The sequence below is a fragment of the Hypanus sabinus genome, chromosome 3, assembly GCF_030144855.1.
Source record: "Hypanus sabinus isolate sHypSab1 chromosome 3, sHypSab1.hap1, whole genome shotgun sequence".
Lineage (NCBI taxonomy): Eukaryota > Metazoa > Chordata > Chondrichthyes > Myliobatiformes > Dasyatidae > Hypanus > Hypanus sabinus.
The window spans coordinates 155,358,517-155,384,667 of NC_082708.1; the positions used below are offsets into that span (position 1 = coordinate 155,358,517).

The 26,151-nt window shown below is 40.6% G+C and overlaps 1 protein-coding gene across 1 annotated transcript in view; it reads left to right on the plus strand.

Annotated features, from left to right (window-relative positions):
* grid2 (glutamate receptor, ionotropic, delta 2) overlaps positions 1 to 26,151 on the plus strand; it is a 1,097,559-nt gene that overhangs the window by 852,288 nt on the left and 219,120 nt on the right. The window contains exons 9-10 of the mRNA XM_059963403.1: positions 8,248 to 8,349; positions 13,220 to 13,417. Coding sequence (XP_059819386.1) covers positions 8,248 to 8,349; positions 13,220 to 13,417 — 300 coding nt within the window. The remainder of the gene's footprint in view (positions 1 to 8,247; positions 8,350 to 13,219; positions 13,418 to 26,151) is intronic.

Sequence of the window (26,151 nt, forward strand, 5' to 3'; positions counted from 1 at the left end):
GCTGAAATCCATATACACTACATCTACTGCTCTTCCTTCATCAATGTGTTTAGTCACATTCTCAAAAAATTCAATCAGGCTCGTAAGTTATGACCTGTCCTTGACAAAGCCATGCTGACTATCCCTAATCATATTATACCTCTCCAAATGTTCATAAATCCTGCTTCTCAGGATCTTCTCCATCAACTTACCAACCTCTGAAATAAGACTCACTGGCCTATAATTGCCTGGGCTATCTCTACTCTCTTTCTTGAATAAGGGAACAACATCCACAACCCTCCAATCCTCCGGAACCTCTCCAGTCCCCATTGATGATGCAAAGCTCATTGCCAGAGGCTCAGTAGTCTCCTCCCTCGCCTCCCACAGTAGCCTGGGATACATCTCATCCAGTCCCGGTGACTTATCCAACTTGATGCTTTCCAAAAGCTCCAGCACATTCTCTTTCTTAATATCTACATGCTCAAGCTTTTCAGTCTGCTGTAAGTCATCACTACAATCACCAAGATCCTTTTCCATTGTGAATACTGAAGTAAAGTATTCATTACCTCTGCTATTTCTTCCGTTTCCATACATACTTTCCCACTGTCACACTTGATTTGTCCTGTTCTTTCACGTCATACTCTTGTTCTTCACATACTTGCAGAATGCCTTGGGGTTTTCCTTAATCCTGCCCACCAAGGCGTTCACATGGCCCCTTCTGGCTCTCCTAATTTCCTTCTTAAGCTCCTTCCTATTAGCCATATAATCATCTAGATCTCTAACATTATCTAGCTCTCTGAACCTTTCTTAAGCTTTTCTTTTCTTCTTGACTAGATTTACTACAGCCTTTGTACACCAGGGTTTCTGTTCCCTACCATAACTTCCCTGTCTCTTTGGAACATACCTAAACAGAACTCCACACAAATATCCCCTGAACCTTTGCCACATTTCTTCCATACATTTCCCTGAGAACATCTGTTTCCAACTTGAGCCTCCAATTTCCTGCCTGATAGCCTCACAATTCCCCTTACTCTAATTAAACACTTTTCTAACTTGTCTGTTCCTATCTCTCTCCAGTGCTAGTATAAAGGAGATAGAATTATGATCACTATCTCCAAAATGCTCTCCCACTGAGAGATCTGACACCTGACCAGGTTCATTTCCCAATACCAAATCAAGTAAAGTCTCTCCTCTTATAGGCTTATCTACCTATTGTGCCAAGAAACCTTCCTGAACACACCAAGCAAACTCCACCCCATCTAATCTCTAGGGAGATGCCAATCAATAATTGAGAAATTATAATCTTCTACCACGACAACTCTGTTATTATTACACCTTTCCAGGATCTGTTTCCCTATCTGCTCCTCAATATCCCTGTTACTATTGGGTGATCTATAAAAAACACCCAGTAAAGTTGTTGACCCCTTCCTGTTTCTAACCTCCACGCATGGAGACTCCATAAACAATCCCTCCATGACGTCCACCTTTTCTGCAGCCGTGACACTATCTCTGATCAACAGTGCCATGCCCTCACCTCTTTTGCCTCCCTCCCTATCCTTTCTGAAACATCTAAAACCCAGCACTTGAAGTAACCATCCCTGCCCCTGAGCCATCCAAGTCTCTGTAATGGGCACCACATCATATTTCCAAGCACTGATCCATGCTCTAAGCTCATCCACTTTGTTCACAACACTCCTTCCATTAAAATAGACACATCTCAAACAGTCTGTCTGAGCACGTCCCTTCTCTATCACCTGCCTATCCTCCCTCACACACTGTCTCCAAGCTTTCTCTATTTGTGAGCCAACTAACTACCTCTTACCCAGTCTCTTCAGTTCGGTTCCCAACCCCCAACAATTTTAGTTTGAATTCTCAACAAATGTCCCTGCCAGGATATTGGTCCCCTGGGATTCAAGTGCAAACCATCCTTTTCATACAGGTCACACCTGCTCCAAAAGAGGTCCCAACGATCCAGAAATCTGTATCCCTGCCCCCTGCCACAATCCCTCAGCTACGCATTTATCCTCCACCTCATTCTATTCCTATACTCATAGAATTATACAGCACAGAAACAGGTCCTTTGGCCCATCTGGTTCACACTGACCAAGATTCTCATCCAAGCTAGATCTATTTGCCCACATTTGTCCCATATCTCTCTGTACCTTTCCGATTCTAAACCTGTCCAATTGCCTTTTCAATGTTGATAATGTACCTGCTTCAACTACTCTCTCTAGCAGTTCATTCCATATATAGATGAGTCTCTGTGTTGGAACATTGTCCTACATTTCCTAGTAAATCTTTCCCCTCTCACTTCAAATCAATATTCTCTACCCTGGAGAAAAGACTGGGCACATTTAGTTGATCTGTGCCCCTTATGAATCCGTATGCCTCAATAAGATCACCCCTTGTTCTTGTAAGCTCCAATAAAGTCCCAATTTTCTCAACCTCTCTGTGACTCAGTTGCTTTGGTCATGGCTATATCCTTGTAAACTTCCTCTACACTCTTTCCAGATTTCATATATTCTTTTGTTTCACAGAATGACCAAAACTGAATACTGTTATGTACCCCGTAATTGGGTCACTTACCAGCAAAGATAGAGAGGTCCGTTGAAGTCTGATGGTACTATTTTTAACAGTATTTATTGGTAAAAATACACAAAAAAATAATATCAATGCAAACATACAGATAATATACGTCGTCAATACTAACTCTAACAGTGCGGGTATAATAATAATCAATAAGAAATAAGCTCTATCGTTGTCTAGGGGATAATGTATTGTCCGATGGAAATATAAAAGTCATTAGCTCATTCAGGCTGTGGCCTTTGGTTGGAGTCAAGAGAGACAGATGTTTTAAACTTGCCAGCTTTTCCTTTTTATGATGTCGATCCTTCGAGAATTCCGTTTTTTGTAGTCGGTCCTTTTAGCTAAGCTGTTCCGTGGACGCCCGCCAATTCCTAGGCAAAGGAAAAGGACGCACGCGAGCCCCAACGGCTGTCGCTATTAAACGCTGTCACGGGATTTCTAGCATTTCTCCGGGTGCATCTAAAGGGGTGGTTCCCCAGACCTTCTTTTATCCTTACTCATGGGGTCTCAGATGTTAATCAGGTTGAAATGATGCCATCCCCCAACCAGCCCATTGCTCATTCCCTGAGGGCTTCCATGAAGTACAGTACTCAATACACAATCCCGTCTCCAAGAGACAATGGCCGTTTCCCGTGGCTTTGTATCGCTGAGGGGCCAGGGCATTCCAAACCCCTTTGTGGATTCTGCATGTCTTTCTCTCATTTCCTGGGTCTCCTGACCTGAATTAATAGCGATCTTGCAATTCTCAAAAAGGAGGGGGCTACTTTGTACCCTTCGAGTTGGGGCACAGGCGTAACAATACAATATTCCAAATGTGCTCCCATTAATGTCTTATACCACTGCAAAATAACACCCTAACCTCTATTTTCAATGTCCTGTAAATGATGGTCAGCATGCCAAAAACCAGCTTCACTATCCTGCAACACCACTTTCAGGAAACAGTGTCACAGTTAAAGTACATTTATTATCAAAATATGTAGACTTCATACAACCTTGAGATTCGTCTTCCTACAGGCAGCTACAGACCAAAGAAACCCAATAGAACCTAGTAAAACAACAGAAGATCATCTAACAGCCAACATTGCAGAGAGAAAAATAAGAAAGAAGAAAAAAAAGTGCATACAATAAAAGTAAGCAAATGGCATTCAGAACTGAAATTCACAGAAGTGAGTTCACACTGTGAAATTTGCAGGCCACAGCCTCAGTTCAGTACAGAGATGAGTAAACCTTGCAGATTAATGAGTTGAGTCAGCCTCGTGGAGTAGCGATTTGAACTGACCCCTGCCTCACCTCTGGTCCTGACACCATGTCCTTTTCAATCAGGCCCAGGGTGCTTAAATTAACCAGATCAAACTCTCAGATCTGGACCCTGCCTCTTCAATACACTCGCGGGCCAGTGCCCCTCCACCTCAATTCAGCACATACTCAACTCTTCCAATTTAGCTCGGCACTTAAATTGATCAAACCCCCGGTCTTTCCTCACTCCCAGGCCCAGTTCCAGACCGCACCCCCTTGACTCTGCATCGGCTCCACTCACCTTGCCTCTGTTCGACCGAATCAAAGTGCCTCCAAGTTCACTCCAGGAATAGCCAAACATTGGTTCGTTCCCGCCCAGCCCTGACCCCACCGCCTTGATTCAGCCCATACACACCACACCACAGCCATCCTGCATCTTCAAGACTTCAGTTCCCACTTACTAAGTGCTTATATTACTCTCTGTTTTACAACTTTTCCCAGGGTCCTTCTATTGACTGTGAAAATCCTACCTCAACTGCCTTTCCAAAATGCTTCTTATATGCTTTTAAAAGTTCTACCCTTGAGTTCAAATCCCCTCCTTGCCATGTATCTTCCAATTTCAGTAACACCTCTCTCCCCGTCAATATAATTGCAGAGTTCCCCAGAAAAACCCTGTAATCTGACTTCTCTCATAACATAACTTTCTATAGGGGCAGAACTGAGAGCATCCTGACTGGCTGCATCACTGCCTGGTATGGGAATTGTACTTCCTTCAAACGCAGAACTCTGCAGAGAGTTGTGCTGACAGCCCAGCACATTTGTAGATGTGAACTTCCCACTATTCAGGACATTTACAAAGACAAGTGTGTAAAAAGTGCCTGAAGGATCATTGGGGACCATAAACTGTTCCAGCGGCTACCATCCCAGAAACGATATCGCAGCATAAAAGCCAGGACCAACAGGCCATGAGACCATCAGACTGCTTAACTCACGCTGATATAACTATATTTCTATGTTATATTGACTATCCTGTTGTACATACTATTTATTATAAATTACTATAAATTGCACATTGCACACTTAGACAGTGAAAGCATAAAGATTTTTACTCCTCATGTATATGAAAGATGTAAATAATATAGACAATTCAATTCAATTCAATTCAGCTAAGTCTCCAAAGTGTTTCATAGAAACATTGCCAAGCAGAAATTATGTATGGAACCAGAAATGTTAGGTATCGGTTAAGTAAAAAAGCAGAATGATTGCAATAGAAGGAATGAATGAGATAGATCAGATGACAAATGGGAATCAAACATTTGGCTTACTAGAACACAAACTCCCTCACCCAATTTTTCTCTCCACCTTGAAGGTCCACCTTAGAAGCAACCTATTTGTCATTGGTCTTGTCTTCTTTTCTTGCTCCATGTTAAATTTTTATCTGGCAGTGCTTCTGAAGAATATCTTGAGATGCTGAACTACATTAAATGCACTATATAATATGAAGGTTTTCAACTGCTTACTTCATGTATCATGTACACACATATTGCTGTGGCAACTTGCAGTCAGATTAATATTTGTCTGTTAGATGTGACATTCTGATTGTTAAGCAATGTCATGTAGGATGTAACAGTCATAGAGTCATAATCATGTGGTCACAGAAAGAGGCTCTTTAGCACACCCTGTCCACTTCCTGCCAAAAATAATTTAAATAATGTAGGTTCAATATGACACAGCAGTCTACTCTGGTCATCTATGACATAGTGCCTTGGGATCTGTTTATGTCCCACTGAGATTTAGGCTGCGTTTAATGTCTTTCAGATAACACATCTTATTTGTTAGAGAGTCAGCCCCTATTATCTCCCAAGTTTCAAGAGGAGGTCTTGAACCTATATCCTTCTAAATCAGAAATATGTATTATCACTGAAGCACTGCTCGCATCATGAAATATGCTCTGCTCTGAAAGAATTTTTATTCTTCCCAGATGTGTAATTGTGCTAGTTTTCAAAATTAAATTAAACTGTCCATTACCAGAAAATTGTTCACACATACAACTAGAATGACAAGAAACAATCTGACCAGAAGTTATTAATTATAAATGAACGTAAAGCTTAAAACACTTCTGGCGATAGTACTATTTTGAAATGAATACATGTTCAATTTCAAACTTAATAACAATTCAAATATTACAAGGTGCTTAAAAACTCCCCCGTGGTTGTGGTAGAAATGTGATATTAAGAAAAGCTGTTTAAAATTAAGAATCTTTATACCAGTGCAGCACATAGCTCAAAATGTTCTATAGTTTGATAGTTAATGCTCATAGAATATTCAAAAAGGTCTTCTAACTGAGGATAATGAAATCTCATTCTTTGATCAGACAAAACACACTAAGGAGAACAATTAAATCCTGAATTTCTTCTTCTGACATAGGTGCAAAATATACAAGCACTGGTGTATTTGTGTTGAACTCTGTTTCTGAAGTTCAGATTCACTGAAGTACAATCAGTTTGAATTACACACATGACGATAGTTCACATCTAACATATTGAATTGAGCATGGTAAATGGTAATCGGTAGTTGTTTTATTATAATCACATGTACTGAGTTACAGTGAAAGGCTTTTGTCGGTGTGCTAATTAAACAGATGATTTCAAGCATAAATGCATTGAGGTAGTGCAAAAGGAAAGCAACAACAGAAAGCAAATTGTAGTTTTGCTGTTACAGAGAAAGTGCAGTTTAGGTTGCAATTCTACTCATGTCTTTCTTTTCGCCTGGCATCTCCACCATACACAAATCAATTAAGTGAGCAAAGAATAGAAAACTAGCCAATTCAGTGCTCCTTAGACTAACTTTTTCAAAGTAATGAAGTAGAAGTCAAAGTTTGAACGGTACATACTGCAAAAAGGTCTGAGTGCAACCCATAACGATGGACTAAGTTACTTGGCTTGATCTGCAAGCATTCCAATCCCATGGAGAAGACACAGAGGCCTAGAAATGGTAATGTACTGTTAGAAGCATGTCAGTCTCTGCACCAGAAAACACTGACAATGAATTCTACAGACTCACCACCCTCTTATTAAAGAAATGTTTCCTCATCTCTGTTCTGAATGGATGTCCCTCAATTCTGAGGCTGTGCCCTCTGGTCCTAGACTCCCCCACTGTAGGAATCAACCTCTCCACATCCACTTTATCCAGATTATTCAATATTCAATAGGTTGCAATATGATACCCCGTCATTCTTCTCAACTCCAGCAAGTACAAACCCGGAGCTATCAAATGCCCCTCGTGTGTTCACCCTTTCATTCCCTGGATCATCCTTGTGAACCTCCTCTGGACCCTCTCCAATGCCAGCACATCTTTTGTTAGAAAAGGGGCCAAAAACTGCTCACAATACTCCATCTAATACTCCATATAGTATAAATGGAGTATGAATCCTGTTCCTCATGAGCCCATAATCTAAAACAAGCAAACATTCAGCAAGTACTAGAGTCGATATTGACTAAGGGGAGGTGAATATTGAAAAATTGTTGGATTATCACTCTGTGAAATAGTATTCTTACAGAGATTGGTAGGATGCTTAATTCAAATATTGATAATCTAAAATAAAAGAAGAATATTCATGCTTAAGGTATGTGAAATTTAGGAAGTAGCATGAGATAAGTATAAACCCAAGAGACTGCAGATCTAAAATCTGGAGCAACAAAAAATCTGCTGGAGGAACTCAACAGGTCAAACAACATCAGTGGACAGGAAGGGATTTTCAACAATTCAAGTCAAAATCAATTGTAACATTTGGAATTGTACTATTTAAGTTTGACGCCCAACATCAGGACCAAAGGTGAACACATTTGCTTCCCCTACCCCTATAGATTCTGCTTGAGCCATTAAGTTCATCCAGCAGGTTATTTGTTACATGAATTAAGTGTACTTTGTGTGGGAGAAATAAGCAATTAGATTAATGTCTCCCAACCTCATCATCGTTCCCTACATACAGATCCACTGTAGGATATTGACAAGCTCTTACTATCTTTGAGAAAATTTATAATGAATTGTCTTCTTGAACTACTTATGACAATTTTATATGATGTGTGGTCACTTTAAAAAGCAATTCAATAGAAGTTTGACATATGTTTTCCCCAGAGAAACCAGATAATCAGTTAGATTGATCCAATAATTCCATGATCATCACAACTGATACAGATTTTATCTTCCCAGATATATTCCATTAACTAAGTTTGTTCCTGCCCACTGCGGGGCTGAACTTGTGTCACTTGACCATTAGCCTAAGCCTCTAGTTAGCAGCCACATTCAAATCAAACTTCAAACTCATTTCTTCATGGATCTGAACGCCTGAGCTATGGGAAGGTTACGCGGAAGTGTTAAAAATGGTTATCATGTCCATTTTCCTTTTTGAATACTCCCACAATGATTTGCTTTTCCTCTTCATAGCTTGGCACATGGACCCCTGATTCTGGGTTGAATGGATCGCTGACAGACAAAAAGCTGGAAAACAACATGCGGGGTGTGATGCTACGTGTTGTAACACTACCAGTAAGGACATGTTTTTCCTTCTCTGCATTTAATTTCCTTCAGGATATGCAAATGGATTACTAGCTGTGGATTTGGTAATTTTGCTTATGACTTTGTTGATGAGGTCATTTCAGATGCTCCAGAATTAAAGTTTCATCACTCAAGAGCTATCAGGGAAGTTGGTACATTAATCATCTAGGTTGTCAGCAAAATTAAACTTCTGTAAACGAGTCTTAATTTGTCATTGTAGTGTCTTCACAAGTGCATTTAGACACAGCTGTCCAAAGAGGTAATGGTTTATTATGCAAGCCATGCATTTGAAGTATTTATTTGCTGAATCTTTTCTCATATTGGTGTAGCCTAAGTTTTCCAGATAGTTCATAGTATTGTTGCATTGCTGCAAAGCAAACACATCAAATAGCATCCTTGTCCAGTCAAACCACAAATAAGACATGCCTTCAGAACCAACATTGTTTTTATGCTTAAGGACACACCATTCTTTATTTTGAAACAAAAATGAAAATAACATCAACTTAAATATTAAAAGAACTATGAAACTGGACTAGCAGCTGGATTTGAGTGGTTTCCCTAATATCCCTACAGCATTTGGCATTGAACAATACTTGCTTTTGAATTTTGCCACCTATTTCAACCAAATATCTCTTAGTTCTGCAATTTTCTTCTGTTTTTAGAAAACCATTAACAAAACCATGTTAATCTTGCTTGGAATAGTTTCCTTCTAATTCATGTGATTGTGAAGTTTTGATGTTGGACCTAACGGTTTATAAGTCAAGATGCACATCAAGAGCTGCTTTCTTTAATGCCATGATTCTCTTGGAGTCTTGGTGGCAATTAACTACTCTAGTATGTGGCTTCCATCATAACATAGGAAACCCCCCCACAAACTTCAATATAGGAATAGAACATTAATTCATTCAATGGCAATGGAGATTGATATTTATATGTTGGATAGGAAAAGTTGGTTACTTTCCTGTTCTTCAAAAAAGAGGACATTTTATTTTCAAGGTCTCAGTTTAGTATCTTAAGTGAGAAACAACATCGACAACAGATCAGTGCTCACTTTGCACTGAAGTGCAGCACAGATTTTTGTGACTAAATCTTAAAAGTTGAAGTGTATGTCCAATGTTGTACAGACGGATGAACATTTGATTGTGAAGTTTTTGACTCTGTCTGAGTGATAAGCCAGTAAAGAAAGGCAGTCCCAGAAACTGTGCACAGAGCCATTACTGAATTGCATCACAGTGTAAACCGAACTTGGCTTGGACTGCTCCCCGTACTTTTGAGTACAGTGGATCCAATGCGTGGAAGGTTTCAAGAAGTATCCATAATCAGGCTCTGCACTGGTAAAAATTTAGCATCTTGAAGTCAGAACAGCACAGCACAAAAAAGGCCCTGCGAGGCACAGTATCTGTGCTGAACACAATGCCAAATTAAACTAAATCTCTAACGCTTGTACATGATTCATATCAAAGTCAGAATCAGGTTTACTATTATTCCATTCATTCTCTGCATCACTGCATATTCATGTACTAAAAGTCTCTGAAACACCACCATCATATCTACTTCTACCACCACCCCTGGCAGCCCATTACAGGGACCCACCATGTTGTATAAAAAGACTTGTCCTTCACATCTCCTTTAAAGTTACACCCTCTTGCCTTAAATGCATGTTCTCTAGTACCTGATATTTTCACCCTGGGGAAGAAAAGGATTCTGACTGTCTGTGACTCTCATAATTTTACAGCCTTCTGTCAGTTCTCCCCTGAATGTCAGTCTCTTACATCCTAGTGAAAACAGCCGTAATTTGTCCAAACTCTTCTGTTAGATAATACCCTTAAACTAAAGAAGCATCTTGATTAGCCTCTTCTGGACCCTTTCCAAAGTTTCCACATCCTTCCTGTAATGGGAAGAGTAGAAATGTGTACAACACTCCAAGTGTGGTCTTAGCTAAATTTTATACAATATACTCTAAAATCTACAGACAACCACAGAGAGAAATACAATAAACAATGAGGATAATTGATACAGTGATCCTTTGGTAGAGAATTCCAAAGATTTACAACTTTTTGCATGGTTATTTCTCACTGTAGTCCTTACCTACCATCCCACCAGCCTATGCATCCAGCTCATCATTTATTGCAAACTCCACTAGCTACAATATGATCCAACCACCAACTATATCTTTCTCTCTCCCCCCTTTTCTGCTTTCTGCAGGGATCGCTCTCTTTGACTTGGTCAACCCTCCGCACCTATTCCCCTCCTTCCCCAGGAAATCTCTGCCCTATAAAAGATATAACACCAGTGCCTACACCTCATCCTTCACCACAATCCCCCAAGGCCCTAAACATCCCTTTCAGGTGAGGCAGTCATTCATAAGCATATTCCCAGCTTTATTTATTGGACCCAGTGCTCCTGAAGTGGCCTTTTTGATACCGCTAAGAGCAGATGCAAACTGGACATTTTCTTTGCTGCTCCATACACTGTGGACATCTGATTCTCCTGGTTGCTCGCCATTTTAAATCCCTCATTCCCACAGCAACATGCCTTCTCCACTGCCAAGAAGAAGCTAACTGCCAACTAGAGAAAGTCCAGATTACCCAATAACGTGAATGTTGATTTCTCCAGCAACACACACAGAATGCTGGAGGAACTCAGCAGGTCAGGCAGCATCTATGGAAATGTACGTTCCTTCATTTCCTTCTTCAGGACTGAAAAGGGGAAGGAAGAGAACTAGAAGGTGATAGGTGAAGCCAAAGGGCTGGAGAGAAAGGAATTTGATCTTTCTCTCTATCTTTCCATATCGAAGAAGGGCTTTCACCAAAATTTTCCCTCCACAGATAGTTCCTGACCCATTAGGTTCCTCCAGCATCTTGTGTGTTGCTTCAGGTTCTAGCATCTATGGTCTGTTTTGTCTCCCAAGCTGTACACTCTGCATATACAATAACTAGCCTCTCTGAATCAAATCATTTAATCACCCCATGAAACAACTCCCTTCTTTCCATATTCTGAAAGGTTATTAACCAATCTTGCTCTGGTGCAAGTCTTCTTCAACTGCTGTGTTGCCCTATTTTGTTATTAGCTCCTTATTCCTGGATCAATAACAAAATATCAGCATGATACATCTTAAGTAGAGAAATGTCATTGTATTCAGCATCAATATACTAAATACATAATTTCACTTAGTAGCATAATCTTCTTCAGCAAAATGTAATGCACTTTTCTCCCATCAGCTCTTCTAGCTGTGTTTTGGAATTGACACTGGTAATTTCCAGATAACATTTATTTGATATTTATGCTGACCTATGTTTGGTAGTTGAAAGAGCTGATTTCTTTCCCTAAACCTTTCCTGCACTTTCTTTTCTCTCAAGTTGCTTCATAAAATCCTCCAGACTAGAAATTTAAGCCCCCTTTATGGCTTGATCCTAGATCTTCTCTCATGAAATGTTTGTGGAGCACTTTACCACACTGTTTCCTTATGAAAGATAGCATATAAATTTAAGTTATTATTGCTGCTGTTGAGAGGAGTATTTTGCATTTGAGTAATGCATGCCAAGACTTTATAATGAGTCACATTATTTTAATATATATTCCCTGTCCATCATTAAAATTGTGCAGGATTTTGAGCTATTATCTATTCAAATATTGTTCCTATATATAAGTATGATTGCATTCAGAGTACTGTCTACAATAGAACATATGGGTGAAATCAGACTCCCATCCATCAAGAGACAGAGTGATCCATTAAAACGTCCTACCACAGAAATCTCCAGTCCGTCATGATTCCCAGTCCATCATTGAAAGTGTTGGTGCAGTAAGACTTCCATTTGTCATGACTAAATTAATTTTTTTAATGTTATGTTCTATTAGTACAGAATTAACCAGCACTTAAGAGATAGTACATTAGTTGTAGAGCACTTTGAGATGTTCTGAAGCTGCAAAATGTGAGTCTTGCTTTTTGTTATAACATCACTAAACCACATACATTCTCTTTGGAATGCAGCTTGCTTCTCCAACGTCTACATTAACTTTTGGTAAACATGTTGATTACTCTCATCCGGCAATGATAAAACCTACAGATGCCCTATCTTCAGATACCGCATTTAGTTGCAACATAAAACATTTACAAGAACGGTTTGCATTACAAATGACAATTAGAAATGGAAATTGCAGGTTTTTTTGTAGAGTGATGAGGTTTTTCCTTGTTAGGAATCTTTCTATCCCACTTTTGATCCTTTTCTTTCACTGGCTCTGGACTTACCATCAGGGAAACTACATCACTGAATTCACACACTGATAACAATCGTGTCACTATTTGTTTATTTCGAGTTCTCTTGCAGCTGATTACTTGAACATTTAAAACACCAGTTTGTGTAAATTCACTGACTCTGTATTCTCAATACATCACCAACTCATGTGGTTGGTAAAGCTGGGTTAGAGCAAGACGTTGAATAGGGAGGGTGGAGCAAATGACTTCATCACTGTAATGCTCTAATTGCCCAATGAAGCAGTGGAGGCGACCTCAGTAAATAAATCTAAGACAGGTTGGATAGGTTTTTGCATTGTAGTGGAATTAAGGCTTATAGGGAAAAGGCAGGTTGGTGGAGATGAGTCCATGGCCAGTTCAGACATGATCTTATTGAATGGCAGAGCAGGCCCGACTGGCTACATGGCCAACTCCTGCTCTTATGCTTTGGTAAGATGTACTGTATATTACAAATTAAATCCTCCAAATAGATGGGTGATGTATTACAGCAATGTATGAACACTTAATCCACTAATTTCCCATAGCTGAAAGGTTACTAACAATCCTTCATGTACAGTACCTGAATGAGAGTTTTGACTCAGTCCTGTAATGTCTTTCGTTTTGCAGGAAGAACCTTTTGTTATGGTATCTGAAAACATACTTGGGAGAACAAAGAAATATTATGGATTCTCTATCGACGTCTTGGATGCCTTGTCAAGTTACCTGGGTTTCAAGTATGAAATCTACGTGGCTCCTGATCACAAGTTTGGCAGCCAGCAACCTGACGGAAACTGGAATGGGCTGATTGGAGAACTTGCCTTCAAGGTTTGTGTCCTGGGTTAGTTCTGCACTCCAGCAGCTGTACATTTTTCTATTATGAGTTTCAGTGACAGAGAAAGAAGCAAACCTTGCAGTAAGTCAGCATAACAAGTTGGGTTAGAACATCAGCCATTCACCTCTGGTCACTAGCATTAGTGATATGATAATGCAGTGCGTAAGTTATTGGACCAATAATCAGAGGACTAGATTAGTAACCCAAAAGTGTAAATTCAAATCTCATCATCACAGGCATTTGGAATGATAAAAGCAAAACACTAAAAGTACTAATGAAACAAAATGATATTTGCAAAATTTCATCTGGTTGATTAACAACATACAGGAAAGAAGGTCTCTCATCTATACTTAATTTGGCCATGTTATGACTCCTGATTCATTAATATTGGGGTGACCTAAAAGTCAAAGTTAAGTTTATTGATATGTGCATATCTACAATACATGCAGGTAATGAAAAACTTGCTTGGCAGCATCACAGGAAATAAATAAAATTAAGCAGAAGTTATGCACAATTAGAGTTATAGAGAAATATAGCCCATGGATACAAACACTTAGGTCCACCACAACGTCCAGTCAGATGCGAGGAAAGACATTCTTGCCATAGAGGGAGTACAAAGAAGGTTCACCAGATTGATTCCTGGGATGGCAGGACTTTCATTTGAAGAAAGACTGGATCAACTAGGCTTATGCTCGCTGAAATTTAGAAGATTGAGGGGGGATCTTATTGAAACGTATAAAATTCTAACAGGATTGGACAGACTAGATGCAGGAAGATTTTTTCCCAATGTTGGGGAAGTCCAGAACAATGGGTCAACAGCTTAAGGATAAAGGGAAGCCTTTTAGGACCGAGATGAGGAAAAACTTCTTCACACAGAGAGTGGTGAATCTGTGGAATTCTCTGCCACAGGAAACAGTTGAGGCCGGTTCATTGGCTATATTTAAGAGGGAGTTAGATATGGCCCTTGTGGCTAAAGGGATCGGGGGTATGGAGAGAAAGCAGGTACAGGGTTCTGAGTTGGATGATCAGCCATGATCATACTGAATGGCGGTGCAGGCTCGAAGGGCTGAATGGCCTACTCCTGCACCTATTTTCTATGTTTCTATGTTTCTGTGGTCCAAATTTCTGGCATTCAGCCCATATCCCTCTAAGCCCTGACCCTCCATGTACCTATCCAAGTGTTTCTTAAATAATCCTGTTGTACCTTGGTCAAATACTTCCTTTTTTCTACAAGTTTTGCAAGGAAGGACACAATTAGAATGAAAAAAAACAATGCAAAATCCAGTTCAGTGCAAAATATCACAGTAGTTATAGGGTTACTAAACTGTAAGTGATTAGGATTATACTGGTTGGTTGAAAAACACAATTTTCTAAGGGAAGAAACTGCTTTTAAATTTGATGGTATGCAATTTAAGGTTCCTGAACTTCCTAACCTGCGACAAAATGGCGTAGTTCAGTGAATGAAGTCCTTGATGATGAATGTTGCATCCTAACAAAGCACCTGTTTTAAATGGTTTGGGTGGATGTGCCCATGATGAACTGGGCTGAGTCCGCTACTCTGGAGTTCTTATATTCCGGCACATGTGAATTGCTGTACCATTCATGATGCAACCAGTTTGGATACTTTCAACTCTATAGAAGGTCAAGGAAAATCAGGCATGGACACTACAGCCCACAATGTCCCCATTCTCTGAGCAAAATAACAATACCCATCACCATCCCACTGATATTCATCAGCTCCTAAAACCCTTATCTATGACATTGGGTACCTCCAGATTAAATGTTGCCATTGCGCTTCTGGCCAGTCTCCCTCTGTAAATGTGAGGGCATACAGTTCTCTGGTCTTCCTGCGCAAACCTGTACAATCTGTTGTCCACCCATCACCCTTGTGGTTGCTTATTTATAGTGATTGCAATTGAGCAGTGCTTCATGTGTATTAAAATTTTCATGCAACAATGCACAAATGATGAATTCAACAGGTCAGGCAGCATTTACGGAGAGAATAGACTGTTGACATTTCCCATCAAGATCCTTCATCTGGACTGGAAAGAAAGAGGGAGATAGCCAGTATAAGGAGATGGATGGAAGGGGTAGATCAAGAACTGGTGGATGATAGGTGGATCCAAGTGAGGGAGGTGATAGTTAGCAATGCACACTCATAATGGGAGAGGAACACAGTAGGCCAGGCTGCATCTATGGAAAGGAGTAAAAAGTTAACTTTTCAGGCTGAGACCCTTCATCAGGACTGGAAAGGAAAGTGGAAAAATCAGAGGAAGAAGGTGGGGGAAGGAGAGAAAGAAATACAAGATAGGAGGTGTGATAGGTGAGACCAGGAGAGGGGGAGGGGTGAAGTAAAGAGCTGGAAAGTCAATTGGTGAAAGAGATAAAAGGCTGTAGAAGAGGGAATCTGATAGGAGAGTATAAAAGAAAAGAAGGAAGGGAATGGGGAAGAGCACCAGAGGGAGATGATAGGCAGGTAAGGAGATAAGGTGAGAGAGGGAAATGGGAATGAGGAATGGTGAAGTGGAAGTGAGGGGGGCAATTACCAGAAGTTTGAAAATGATAGTTTGATGAGAGCGGGAATAAAATCAGAAGCTGAGAAATGTTAGGCAGAAATGACAAAGGACTGAAATGATGGAATCTGACAGAAGGCAAAGGTGGAGCATGGAATAACGAGAGGGGGGTGGGGTACGGGATCACTGGGAGGAGTGTATGGGTGATGAGCAGATGGAGAGGATGGCAGAAGTGAAAGGCAAAGGGTGAGCAGGGTCAAAATGAGAGGAAATAGAAAAAAGAGAGAAAAAGAGACAGAGTATGATCAGTTACCGGAAGCTTGAGAACTTGATTTTCATGCCACTGATTGAAGATGGCCCAGGTATAAAATGAGGTGTTATCCATACCATTCAGGGGCACAATGGTTGGAGGGTAATTACTGTTCCTGAAGCTGGTGGCGTGGGACCTAAGGCTTCTGCTTCTCCTACTGGCTGGTAGTCATGAAAGGAGGGTACGATGGAGGCCTTCAATGCTAGATTCTACTTTCTTGCGGCACTTTTCCATATAGATGCATTTAATGGTGGGGTGGGCTTTTCCTGTGATGGACTGGGCTGTATCCACCACTTTCTCCAGCCATTTCCATTCCTACCATTGATATTTCCATCAGACTATGATGCAGCCAGTTAGGATACTCAGCACTTTGCATCTATAGAAGTTTGTCAAAGTTCTTAATGACATGCCAGTTCTTGTAAGAAAGTAGAGGTGATTTTGTACCTTTCAGCTGGAATAATAATCTTGTCTGGATTGATTTGATAAACAAAGGATGCCTGGACCTGCGTTATTTGGTTCCTGGAATGGTTGGATGAAGCCACATCATCAGTGTACATGAGATAGAATGCTAAATTTCATACTGATTAATGAGGGTATAGAGGTTTTCTAGACATTGATATATAATATCACCTAGAATATTCAGAAGCAAGTAATACTTTATTCCTCATTCAAATTTCATGACTGTCTTGATGAATCCAAATGAATAAAAACATATATAGCAAAACAAGACCACCAATGGTTAAAATTACCCCAGTCCAAACCTAAGTGGCAACATAAGAAGCCTCTTCAAACTTGCTTTTCCTGCAGACCAATTAATACTCCAAAAATCATTGATAGAGTCAAGCATGTCTAGTTCAGAGATGGCATGGCAATCTGATAAACTAAGGTACATTTCACAAGATAGTGATCACAGCAGTGGCAGCAGGCTGAAGAAATCAGGCATAGAGATTAGTGTGAATTATTAAGGGATTTTGTGGTTGAAAGGTCTACTGGACAACTAGTTTGGCAGTGAGTCAGCTGCGTTGGTCTTGGTACATTGCTTTCCAAGTATAGATAATTAATTGTGTGAACTGCCCCAACTTTCCTATCACTGGGTGCAAGTTCTTGCTGGAAGCACATTTACAAAATGACACAAGTAATCCACTGCATTATTATATGTATATACTTAAAACATTTAGGCATGATATTGGAGTGGATATCTTCTATTTCTGATAATATAGAACATAGAATAGTACAGCACATTACAGGCCCTTCGGCCCACAATGTTGCACCAACCCTTAAACCCTGCCACCCATATAACCCCCCACCTTAAATTCCTCCATATACCTGTCTAGTAGTCTCTTAAATTTCATTAGTGTATCTGCCTCCACCACTGACTCAGGCAGTGCATTCCATGCACCAACCACTCTCTGAGTAAAAAACTTTACTCTAATATCCCCTTTGAACTTCCCACCCCTTACTTTAAAGCCATTAGAGCAGTGGTGCCCTGGAGAAGAGGCGCTGGCTGTCCACTCTAACTATTCCTCTTACTATCTTGCATACCCCTATCATGTCTCCTCTCATCCTCCTTCTCTCCAAAGAGTAAAGCCCTAACAACAACATGACTATTAGAATCAGATTCAGATTTACTATTACTAATGTTTGACCTGAAATTTGTTGTTTATTAGCAGAAGAACAATGTGAAGGCATAAAAACCTATGAATTACATACATAAACGAAAAATAAATAGTGCAAAAAAAGGAAGAATGGGGTAGTATTCGTGGGATCATGGGAAATCTGATCACATATGGAAAATTGTTGTTCTGAAATTGTTGAGTGTAGGTCTTCAGGCTTTTGTACTTCCTCCCTGATGATAGTAATAGGAATGGGGCGAGTCCTGGATGGCGAAGGTCCTTAATGATGGATACTGCCTTTCTGAGGCATTGTCTGTTGAAGATGTCATTGATGGTGGGGAAAGTTTTGCCCGTGATGGAACTAGCTGAATCTGTAAGTGAGGATTAATATATAAAGTGCATCACTCACAAAATGCTGGAGAAACACAGTGGGCCAGGGAAAATATATGGAAAATGTAAACAGTTGACACTTCAGGCCGAGACACTTCATCAGAACTGGAGAAAAAAAGATGACCAGTCAGAGAGGCAAGGCAGAGGAAGAATTACAAGGTAGTAGGTGATTGGTGAAATGGGTTGCAGTAAAGAGCTGGGGTCAATTAATGAAAGAGATAAAGGGCTGGCAAAGGGGGAATCTGATAAGAGAGGACACAAGGCCAGGAAAGAAAGGGAAAGGAGAGGAGCACCACAGGAAGGTAATGGGCAGGTTAGGAGATAAGGTGAGAGAGGGAAAAGAGAATGGTTAGGGAGAGGAGGGGAGAACCAATACTGCAAGTTTGAGAAATTGATGTTCATGCCATCAGGCTGGAGGTTACCCAGATGGAATGTCAGGTGTTGTTCCTCGAGCCTGAGTGTGGCCTCATCGCAACGGTAGAGGAAACCATGGACTGATATTTCAGAATGGAAATGGGAAGTGGAATTAAAACAGGTGGGTGGTTACTGAGGGATCTCAGTTTTTCTGGCGGATGGAGCGTAAGTACTTGGCAAAGCTGTCTCCCAATCTACATTGGGTCACACCAATGTGCAGGAGGCCTCCTGGCACTTATCCTTGTAAGTGGAAAAATCACTACACCTGCCCCAACACCTTCTCACTACCATTCAGGACCCCAAACAGTCCTTTCAGGTGAGATGACATCTTGCCTGTGAGTCTGTTGGGGATCATCTACTATAATCGATGCCACAAATGTGGCCTCCTGTATATTGGTGTATATATGTGTGTTGCTTGGATTTGCAGCATCTGCAGATTTTCTCTTGTTGGTAAAGTACATCGCTTGATGGTTGTGAAACTTACTGTTCTGATGAATATTTAACCAAATAACACTTAACACTCACCATCAGCACAGGTGCATCACAGACTGTGTGCTTAGCCCCCTGTTCTACTCACTTTATACTTATGATTGTGTGGCTAAGTCCAAATCCAATGCCATATTTAAGTTTACAGATGACACTGCTGTTGTTGACTGACTCAAAGACAGTGATGAGTCAGCATATCGAATCGACACCAATGCAGATGTCTCACTAAATCTTCCTTAATGATACCTTCAAACTTTTTCCTGACTACATACGTTAATGTAACTGGCTTTACCTGACTGTTTTCAAACAGTGGGTTGACATTTGATATTTTCCAATCTGCCAGGACCTGCTCAGAGTCCAGAGAATTTTGGCAAATTATCACAAACGTATGTACTGTAACTTCCAACATTTTCTTCAGTAACCTGGAAGCTTTCAGCTCTCTTTCTGTGGCTGAAATTAGCACAGGGCCTGTTGTGTTTTGTAACTCTAAAACATCAAACTAATTGGAATTTTAAACTAAATGTGATAACAGCACATTTGGAAAGCGGTGAAATCATCGGACGAAGTCAGCATGGATTTGTGAAAGGAAAATCATGTCTGACGAATCTTATAGAATTTTTTGAAGATGTAACTAGTAGAGTGGATAGGGGAGAGCCAGTGGATGTGGTATATTTAGATTTTCAAAAGGCTTTTGACAAGGTCCCACACAGGAGATTAGTGTGCAAACTTAAAGCACACGGTATTGGGGGTATGGTATTGATGTGGATAGAGAATTGGTTGGCAGACAGGAAGCAAAGAGTGGGAGTAAACGGGACCTTTTCAGAATGGCAGGCAATGACTAGTGGGGTACCGCTCAGTGCTGGGACCCCAGTTGTTTACAATATATGTTAATGATTTAGACAAGGGAATTAAATACAGCATCTCCAAGTTTGCGGATGACAAGAAGCTGGGTGGCGGTGTTAGCTGTGAGGAGGATGCTTAGAGAATGCAGGGTGACTTGGATAGGTTAGGTGAGTGGGCAAATTCATGGCAGATCCAATTTAATGTAGATAAATGTGAGGTTATCCACTTTGGTGGCAAGAACAGGAAAACAGATTATTATCTGAACGGTGGCCGATTAGGAAAAGGGGAGGTGCAACGAGACCTGGGTGTCATTGTACACCAGTCATTGAAAGTGGATAAGCAGGTACAGCAGGCGGTGAAAAAGGCAAATGGTATGTTAGCATTCATAGCAAAAGGATTTGAGTACAGGAGCAGGGAGGTTCTACTGCAATTGTACAAGACCTTAGTGAGACCGCAACTAGAATATTGTGTGCAGTTTTGGTCCCCTAATCTGAGGAAAGACATTCTTGCCATAGAGGGAGTACAGAGAAGGTTCACCAGATTGATTCCTGGGATGGCAGGACTTTCATATGAAGAAAGACTGGATCGACTAGGCTTATACTCACTGGAATTTAGATGATTGAGGGGAGATCTTATTGAAACATATAAAATTCTAAAGGGGTTGGACAGGCAAGATGCAGGAAGATTGTTTCCGATGTTGGGGAAGTCCAGAATGAGGGGTCACAGTTTAAGGATAAAGGGGAAGCCTTTTAGGACCGAGATGAGGAAAAACTTCTTCACACAGAGAGTGGTGAATCTGTGGAATTCTCTGCCACAGGAAACAGTTGAGGCCGGTTCATTAGCTATATTTAAGAGGAAGTTAGATATGGCCCTTGTGGCTAAAGGGATCAGGGGTATGGAGAGAAAGCAGGTACAGGGTTCTGAGTTGGATGATCAGCCATGATCATACTGAATGGTGGTGCAAGCTCGAAGGGCCGAATGCACCTCCTGCACCTATTCTCTATGTTTCTATGTTAATTGAAAAAAAATGGAGCCAGGAGATAATAAATGACTACTTTGGTTTCGTTTTTACTTTAGTGAGGCTCACACCTATAACATAGTGGCATAATGATGTATGCTATTCACGCACTTTTACATATAACCCGTAATACATTATTTAAACCAACAAAGAATGCTTAATCATGCAATATCTTTACAATATTACTCAAATATCACTGAAATATTAAATACACAATACTCCTCCCTGCTTAGCTATAAACTCCAACTCAATGTAGAATGCATTTCAAGTTATGCAGTGTACATATATCTGTATATACAGTATATGGTGTAATACAATACTAATAAACATCCACCGCACAGTAAATTCTAAATTGTTCCATTCAAACCTAAAGGTTTAATCACTGTGGAGGATTGCTTACCCTTGTGGGATAACATCTTTCCTGAGAAGGGGAAGGTGGGGGGACACTCTGCTTCGTAGGTGAGACTTGTGACTTAAACAATCACAGGTTCTGGACCCTCCACTGTAGTGGTTGTAGGAGCTGACTCTGGGACTGCAGGAAGTAGAAATGATAACTCGGGACACGTTTCTTCTCTAACAATTGACTGTGCTTTGCTCAGCTGATGTGTCATCTCCAAGCCCAGATGACATCAGACGCAATGACCACTGTGTCGGGCAGTTCTGACTTTACTTTTTCCAGTATCCATATTTGATCACTTCTGTGGTTCCTTGCCAGAACTGCTTATCTAGAAGTGAAACATCAAACCTCCTTATATGAGGAGCTCTCAGTTTTTTCAGCTGTTTGTCCAGCATATTCCTCCTGAGATTGGGTTACAGGAGATCCAAACGTGAGAACAAGGGACAACCCCAAGAGCAGAATAGCTGGTGAGTTCTTGGTTGTGGAGTGATCTGCATTGTGATATGCAAGGAGGAAACGATCAAGTTTCCAATTCAGTGTCAATGAAGTGTGTTCTGCTGATATTGCTTGCAGTGCATTCTTTAGACTCTGGACAAACTTTTCCACCAAGCCATTTGTACCTGGGTGGTACAGTGTAGATGTAATAGGTCTTATTCCATTCATTTTCAGAAATGACTGAAACTGTTCCACAACGAGCTGTGGTCCACTGTCACTGACTAAGTGCTCTGGAATACCAGTCCTTCTGACGAGGCTTCCCAACACATCTACAGTGTGCAAGGCTGTAGTGGAGGCTATTGGGAACACTTCTGGCCACATTGTAGCTGCATTCACTATTATCATGAAATTTGTGCCCATGAACGGTCCAGCAAAATCCACATGAATCCTCTGCCAGGGTAATGCAGGCCATTCCCAGGGATGGAAAGGCACTGTTCTTAGCATCTTCTTGATGTGTAGGCATCCAGAGCAGTGCATAGCAAGCTGCTGGATCTGCTTATCTATTCCAGGCCACTAGACAAAGCTTCACACCAATGATTTCATTTTGACCATGCCTGGATGACTGTCATGTCACTCCTCCAACACCTTAGCTATCAGCTTGAATGATACAGCACCTCTTAATCCCCACATAAGGCAATCCCCTTCTAGGGCAAGTTCACACCAGCACTGATAAAAATAAGGGAACTGGAATTTCTGCTGCATATTCCAGCCTTTTTGGTGGCCATGCAGACCTGAGACACTGTGAGACTGTTCTGATTTCCCTTTGGATTGTCTCTGCCATAATAGGGAGACTTCCGATTTGCATCAGGGAGAATACATCAATGGAGTGTCCTCTCTCATAATTTTTTCATCTATCTCCATTTCCAAAGGTTAAACTGGGACAATCCATCAGCATTTCCATTAGCTGTCCTCTTGAATTCAATCTTTTAATTGTTTCTCCCAAGAAACAGAGCCCATCTCTGCAGTTGTGTTGCTGCTGTTAGTGGAACACTCTTGTGTGAATTGAAAAAGGACACTAGTGGTTGACGACCAGTAAATGAGAGTAATCTCTCTCCTATCCAACTACTGATAGAAACATCTTACAACCCAAATCAAAGTTAGGGCTTCTCTGTCAGCCTGTGTGTAATTTTCTCTGCAATGGTAGGGGAATGTTGTGCAAATGCCGTGGGACATTCACTTCCATCACTCATAACATGTGACATAACTGCACCAACACCATAAGGTGGGGCATCACAGGCGAGCTTCGCTGGACATTGTGGATCATAATGTAAGAAAACAGTGTCTGGCTTTCGGACAGCCACCTCACACTGCTTTGTCCATTGCCATTTCTTCTTGATGTAGTAATGAGTTGATGGGGTGAAGCACAGTGTTCAGGTTTGGCAGTTGACTGTTATAGTAATTGACCAAGCCTAAAAAAGACTGTAACTAGACCCTTAGTCTTGGAGCTCCACCACTGCTTGAATTTTCTCAGCACACTTGGTCAGTATGACCAAGTTCTATGTTTAAAGAATTTTGTTACAATCCAGTAACAATGAATATATAATTGAGACAGGTTTGTTTTATAACAAATAAAACATCTATTAAACACTGCTGAAAAAAAACCCAAAAGTAAACAAACGACTAACTGAACTGGAAGTCGGCTGCGATTATGCAGCTCGAACAGTACTTAAAGCGAGAAATGTGAACTCAGTTCTTTAAAGTAGTATTGCAAAAAGTCCAAATTGATTTACAGTCAGTTAGGAGAGACTTTCTCTTGAAGTAATTAAGTCCTCTTTCATGGCGATACTGCTGATCCTTTGCCGAGGGATTTACGTATGGAGGAAATAAAACGGCTTAAGGGCACTGACCTTTCCTTGGCAAAACTCTGCATCCAGCTCTTTCTGATTTCAGAAATGCAGGAGCTATCTTGGACACATTACTAATTCCTTGTAAGAAGATTAAATAAGGTCAAAACTGCTTTACAGCCAACAACTCTGACTTTCCTCAATTCTTCCAGCTTCCCGAACTTCGATAAATCTTCGCTCTCCGACTGGACTGAACTGGCAGTATTTGAGGTTTAAACCTTTGAGGTTTAAGGCAGAAAGTAAAACTCCACTTTAAAATAAAACTGCGTCATAACATTGCATATGCAGCAGAACGGAGTCACTGGTGAATTCAACCATGAACTGCCCTGCATCACAGGGAGGGGTTCTCCTTTTATACCCTGTTGGAAAAAAAACTATCACATGATCTCTCACTGGCAGGAAAATTACTTCACTCCATCATCACAAGATCATTACATCATGCCCAGCATAGCCTCAATTACATCATGGTCATGTGACAGGAACAAGATACCCACGGGTATGTAACTTGTCACATTGTGGGCCCATAATTTAATCTTTCTAACACTGTCTTGAGATTTTGGAGATGTTCCTTGTCATCCTCACCAGTTACGATGATGTCATCCATGTAACACTGAGTGTCTGGGCAACCTTGCAGCACCTGGTCCATAGCTTTCTGTCAGAGTGAGTGCAGGTGCAGAATCTACTTCAAAAAATAAGCCTATTATAGCGATTAAACCCCCCCCCCCTTCTGAGTGTTGAATTGAAAAACATTTTGGAGTCTTCTTCCACCTCCATCAGGGGGTCGGCCTCAGCTAAGTCCACTTTTCTAAAATGTCCCTCCAGAAAGATTTGCAAACCTATCCTCTATGCTGGGCAGAGGGTATTGATCTACTCTTAGTATTCAGTTCATGGTGACTTTAAAATCACTACTGATCCTGACAAACCCATTTTTTTGCTGCTGGGGCCCCAACATTACTCATGGGCCCCAACATTGCTCATGGGCCCCATTCAATGTTGGAATGAATTCCACTAGCTACTTTATAACAGATGGCATAAGGAACCAGACGGACTTTGTAAAATTTGGGTGTAACATTTTGATTTAACTCTATTTTACCCATAATACATTTGAGTTTTCCAATGCCATACTTGAACACTGCTGTAGTATCATCCAGTAATTTTCTTAATTCACTTCCAATTGACTCTATTGCAGCGGATGTGACATGCAAATTGTGGATGGATTTCCGAGCAAATTGTAATTGCCTCACCCAATCACATCCTCACAATGCTGGCCTTCCTGTTTTTACTACATACAAGCATATTATGGCTTTTCAGCGGTTGTGTTCCATTGTTACAAATGTCACTTCCGCAGGAGTTATCTTTTTTCCACTATCAGTTTTCGGTTGGAGATGCTTCAGTTCAATATCTTAGAAATGCCATTCAAACTCATTTTGTGCAATGACTGAAACAGCCAAACCAGGATCTGACTCAATTTTAGTTAATATGCCGTACACCACTGGTGTAAGCCTTATTGCTTGTCTATTGTTAGTTTTCATATTATAAATCTCAAGGCTATTCAGTCCAGAATCACTCTCATCAGTATCAGATGTTTCATCAACAGCATACAGGTTAGTGCATTTTTGAAACTACAACTTGACTCCTTATCACTTTCTCTTCCCTTCGCAGTCCATGTATTTTTGTCTGCCTGACATGCTTTTTGTATGTGTCCTATTTTGTTTCACTTTCTGCAGGTTTCACGTTTAAACCTTCATTGCGCTGGTGTATGTGAACCCCTGCCACAACTGTAACACAATTTGTTCGGCTAGGCAGTTTCTGTTCAGACGTTGCAATTCTGTTTACAATCGCTTTCATTCCTGACTGTGTCTCTGTCTGCCATTTCCATTGATACAATGATTTCAGCTGCTTTTCTAAATCGGAGTTATGCTTCAGTTAGGAGCCATTTTGAATGTTTTCTTGCAAGCTTCCACAAACTAAACAATCTGGCAGTGCATCATTAAACCCATTACTGAACTGATAATTCTCAGACAATTTCTTCAATTCGGTCATGTACACTGAAATGGACTCCCCTTCCTTTGGATTCCACTTACGAAACCTTAAACATACTGAAATCAACAAAGATTTCAGTTCTAAATATTCCTGCATTACTTTCAAGATAGCAGCAAAGCTCATTTCAGTTGATTTGGTTGGAGCTGTCAACCTTCTAATCTATTTGTATGGTTTTCCGTCCACTGCACTCAGCAAATTCTGCACTTGCTTTTCACTGGCTATTTCATTTGCTTCAAAATACTGCTCGATTTGCTCAGTACACAATATTCAGTTACCTCTTCTGTAATCAAATGCATCTAGCTTTCCAATGTATTTTACCCACTTCTGTTTTTTATTTATGATTATTATCATCTCATACTCT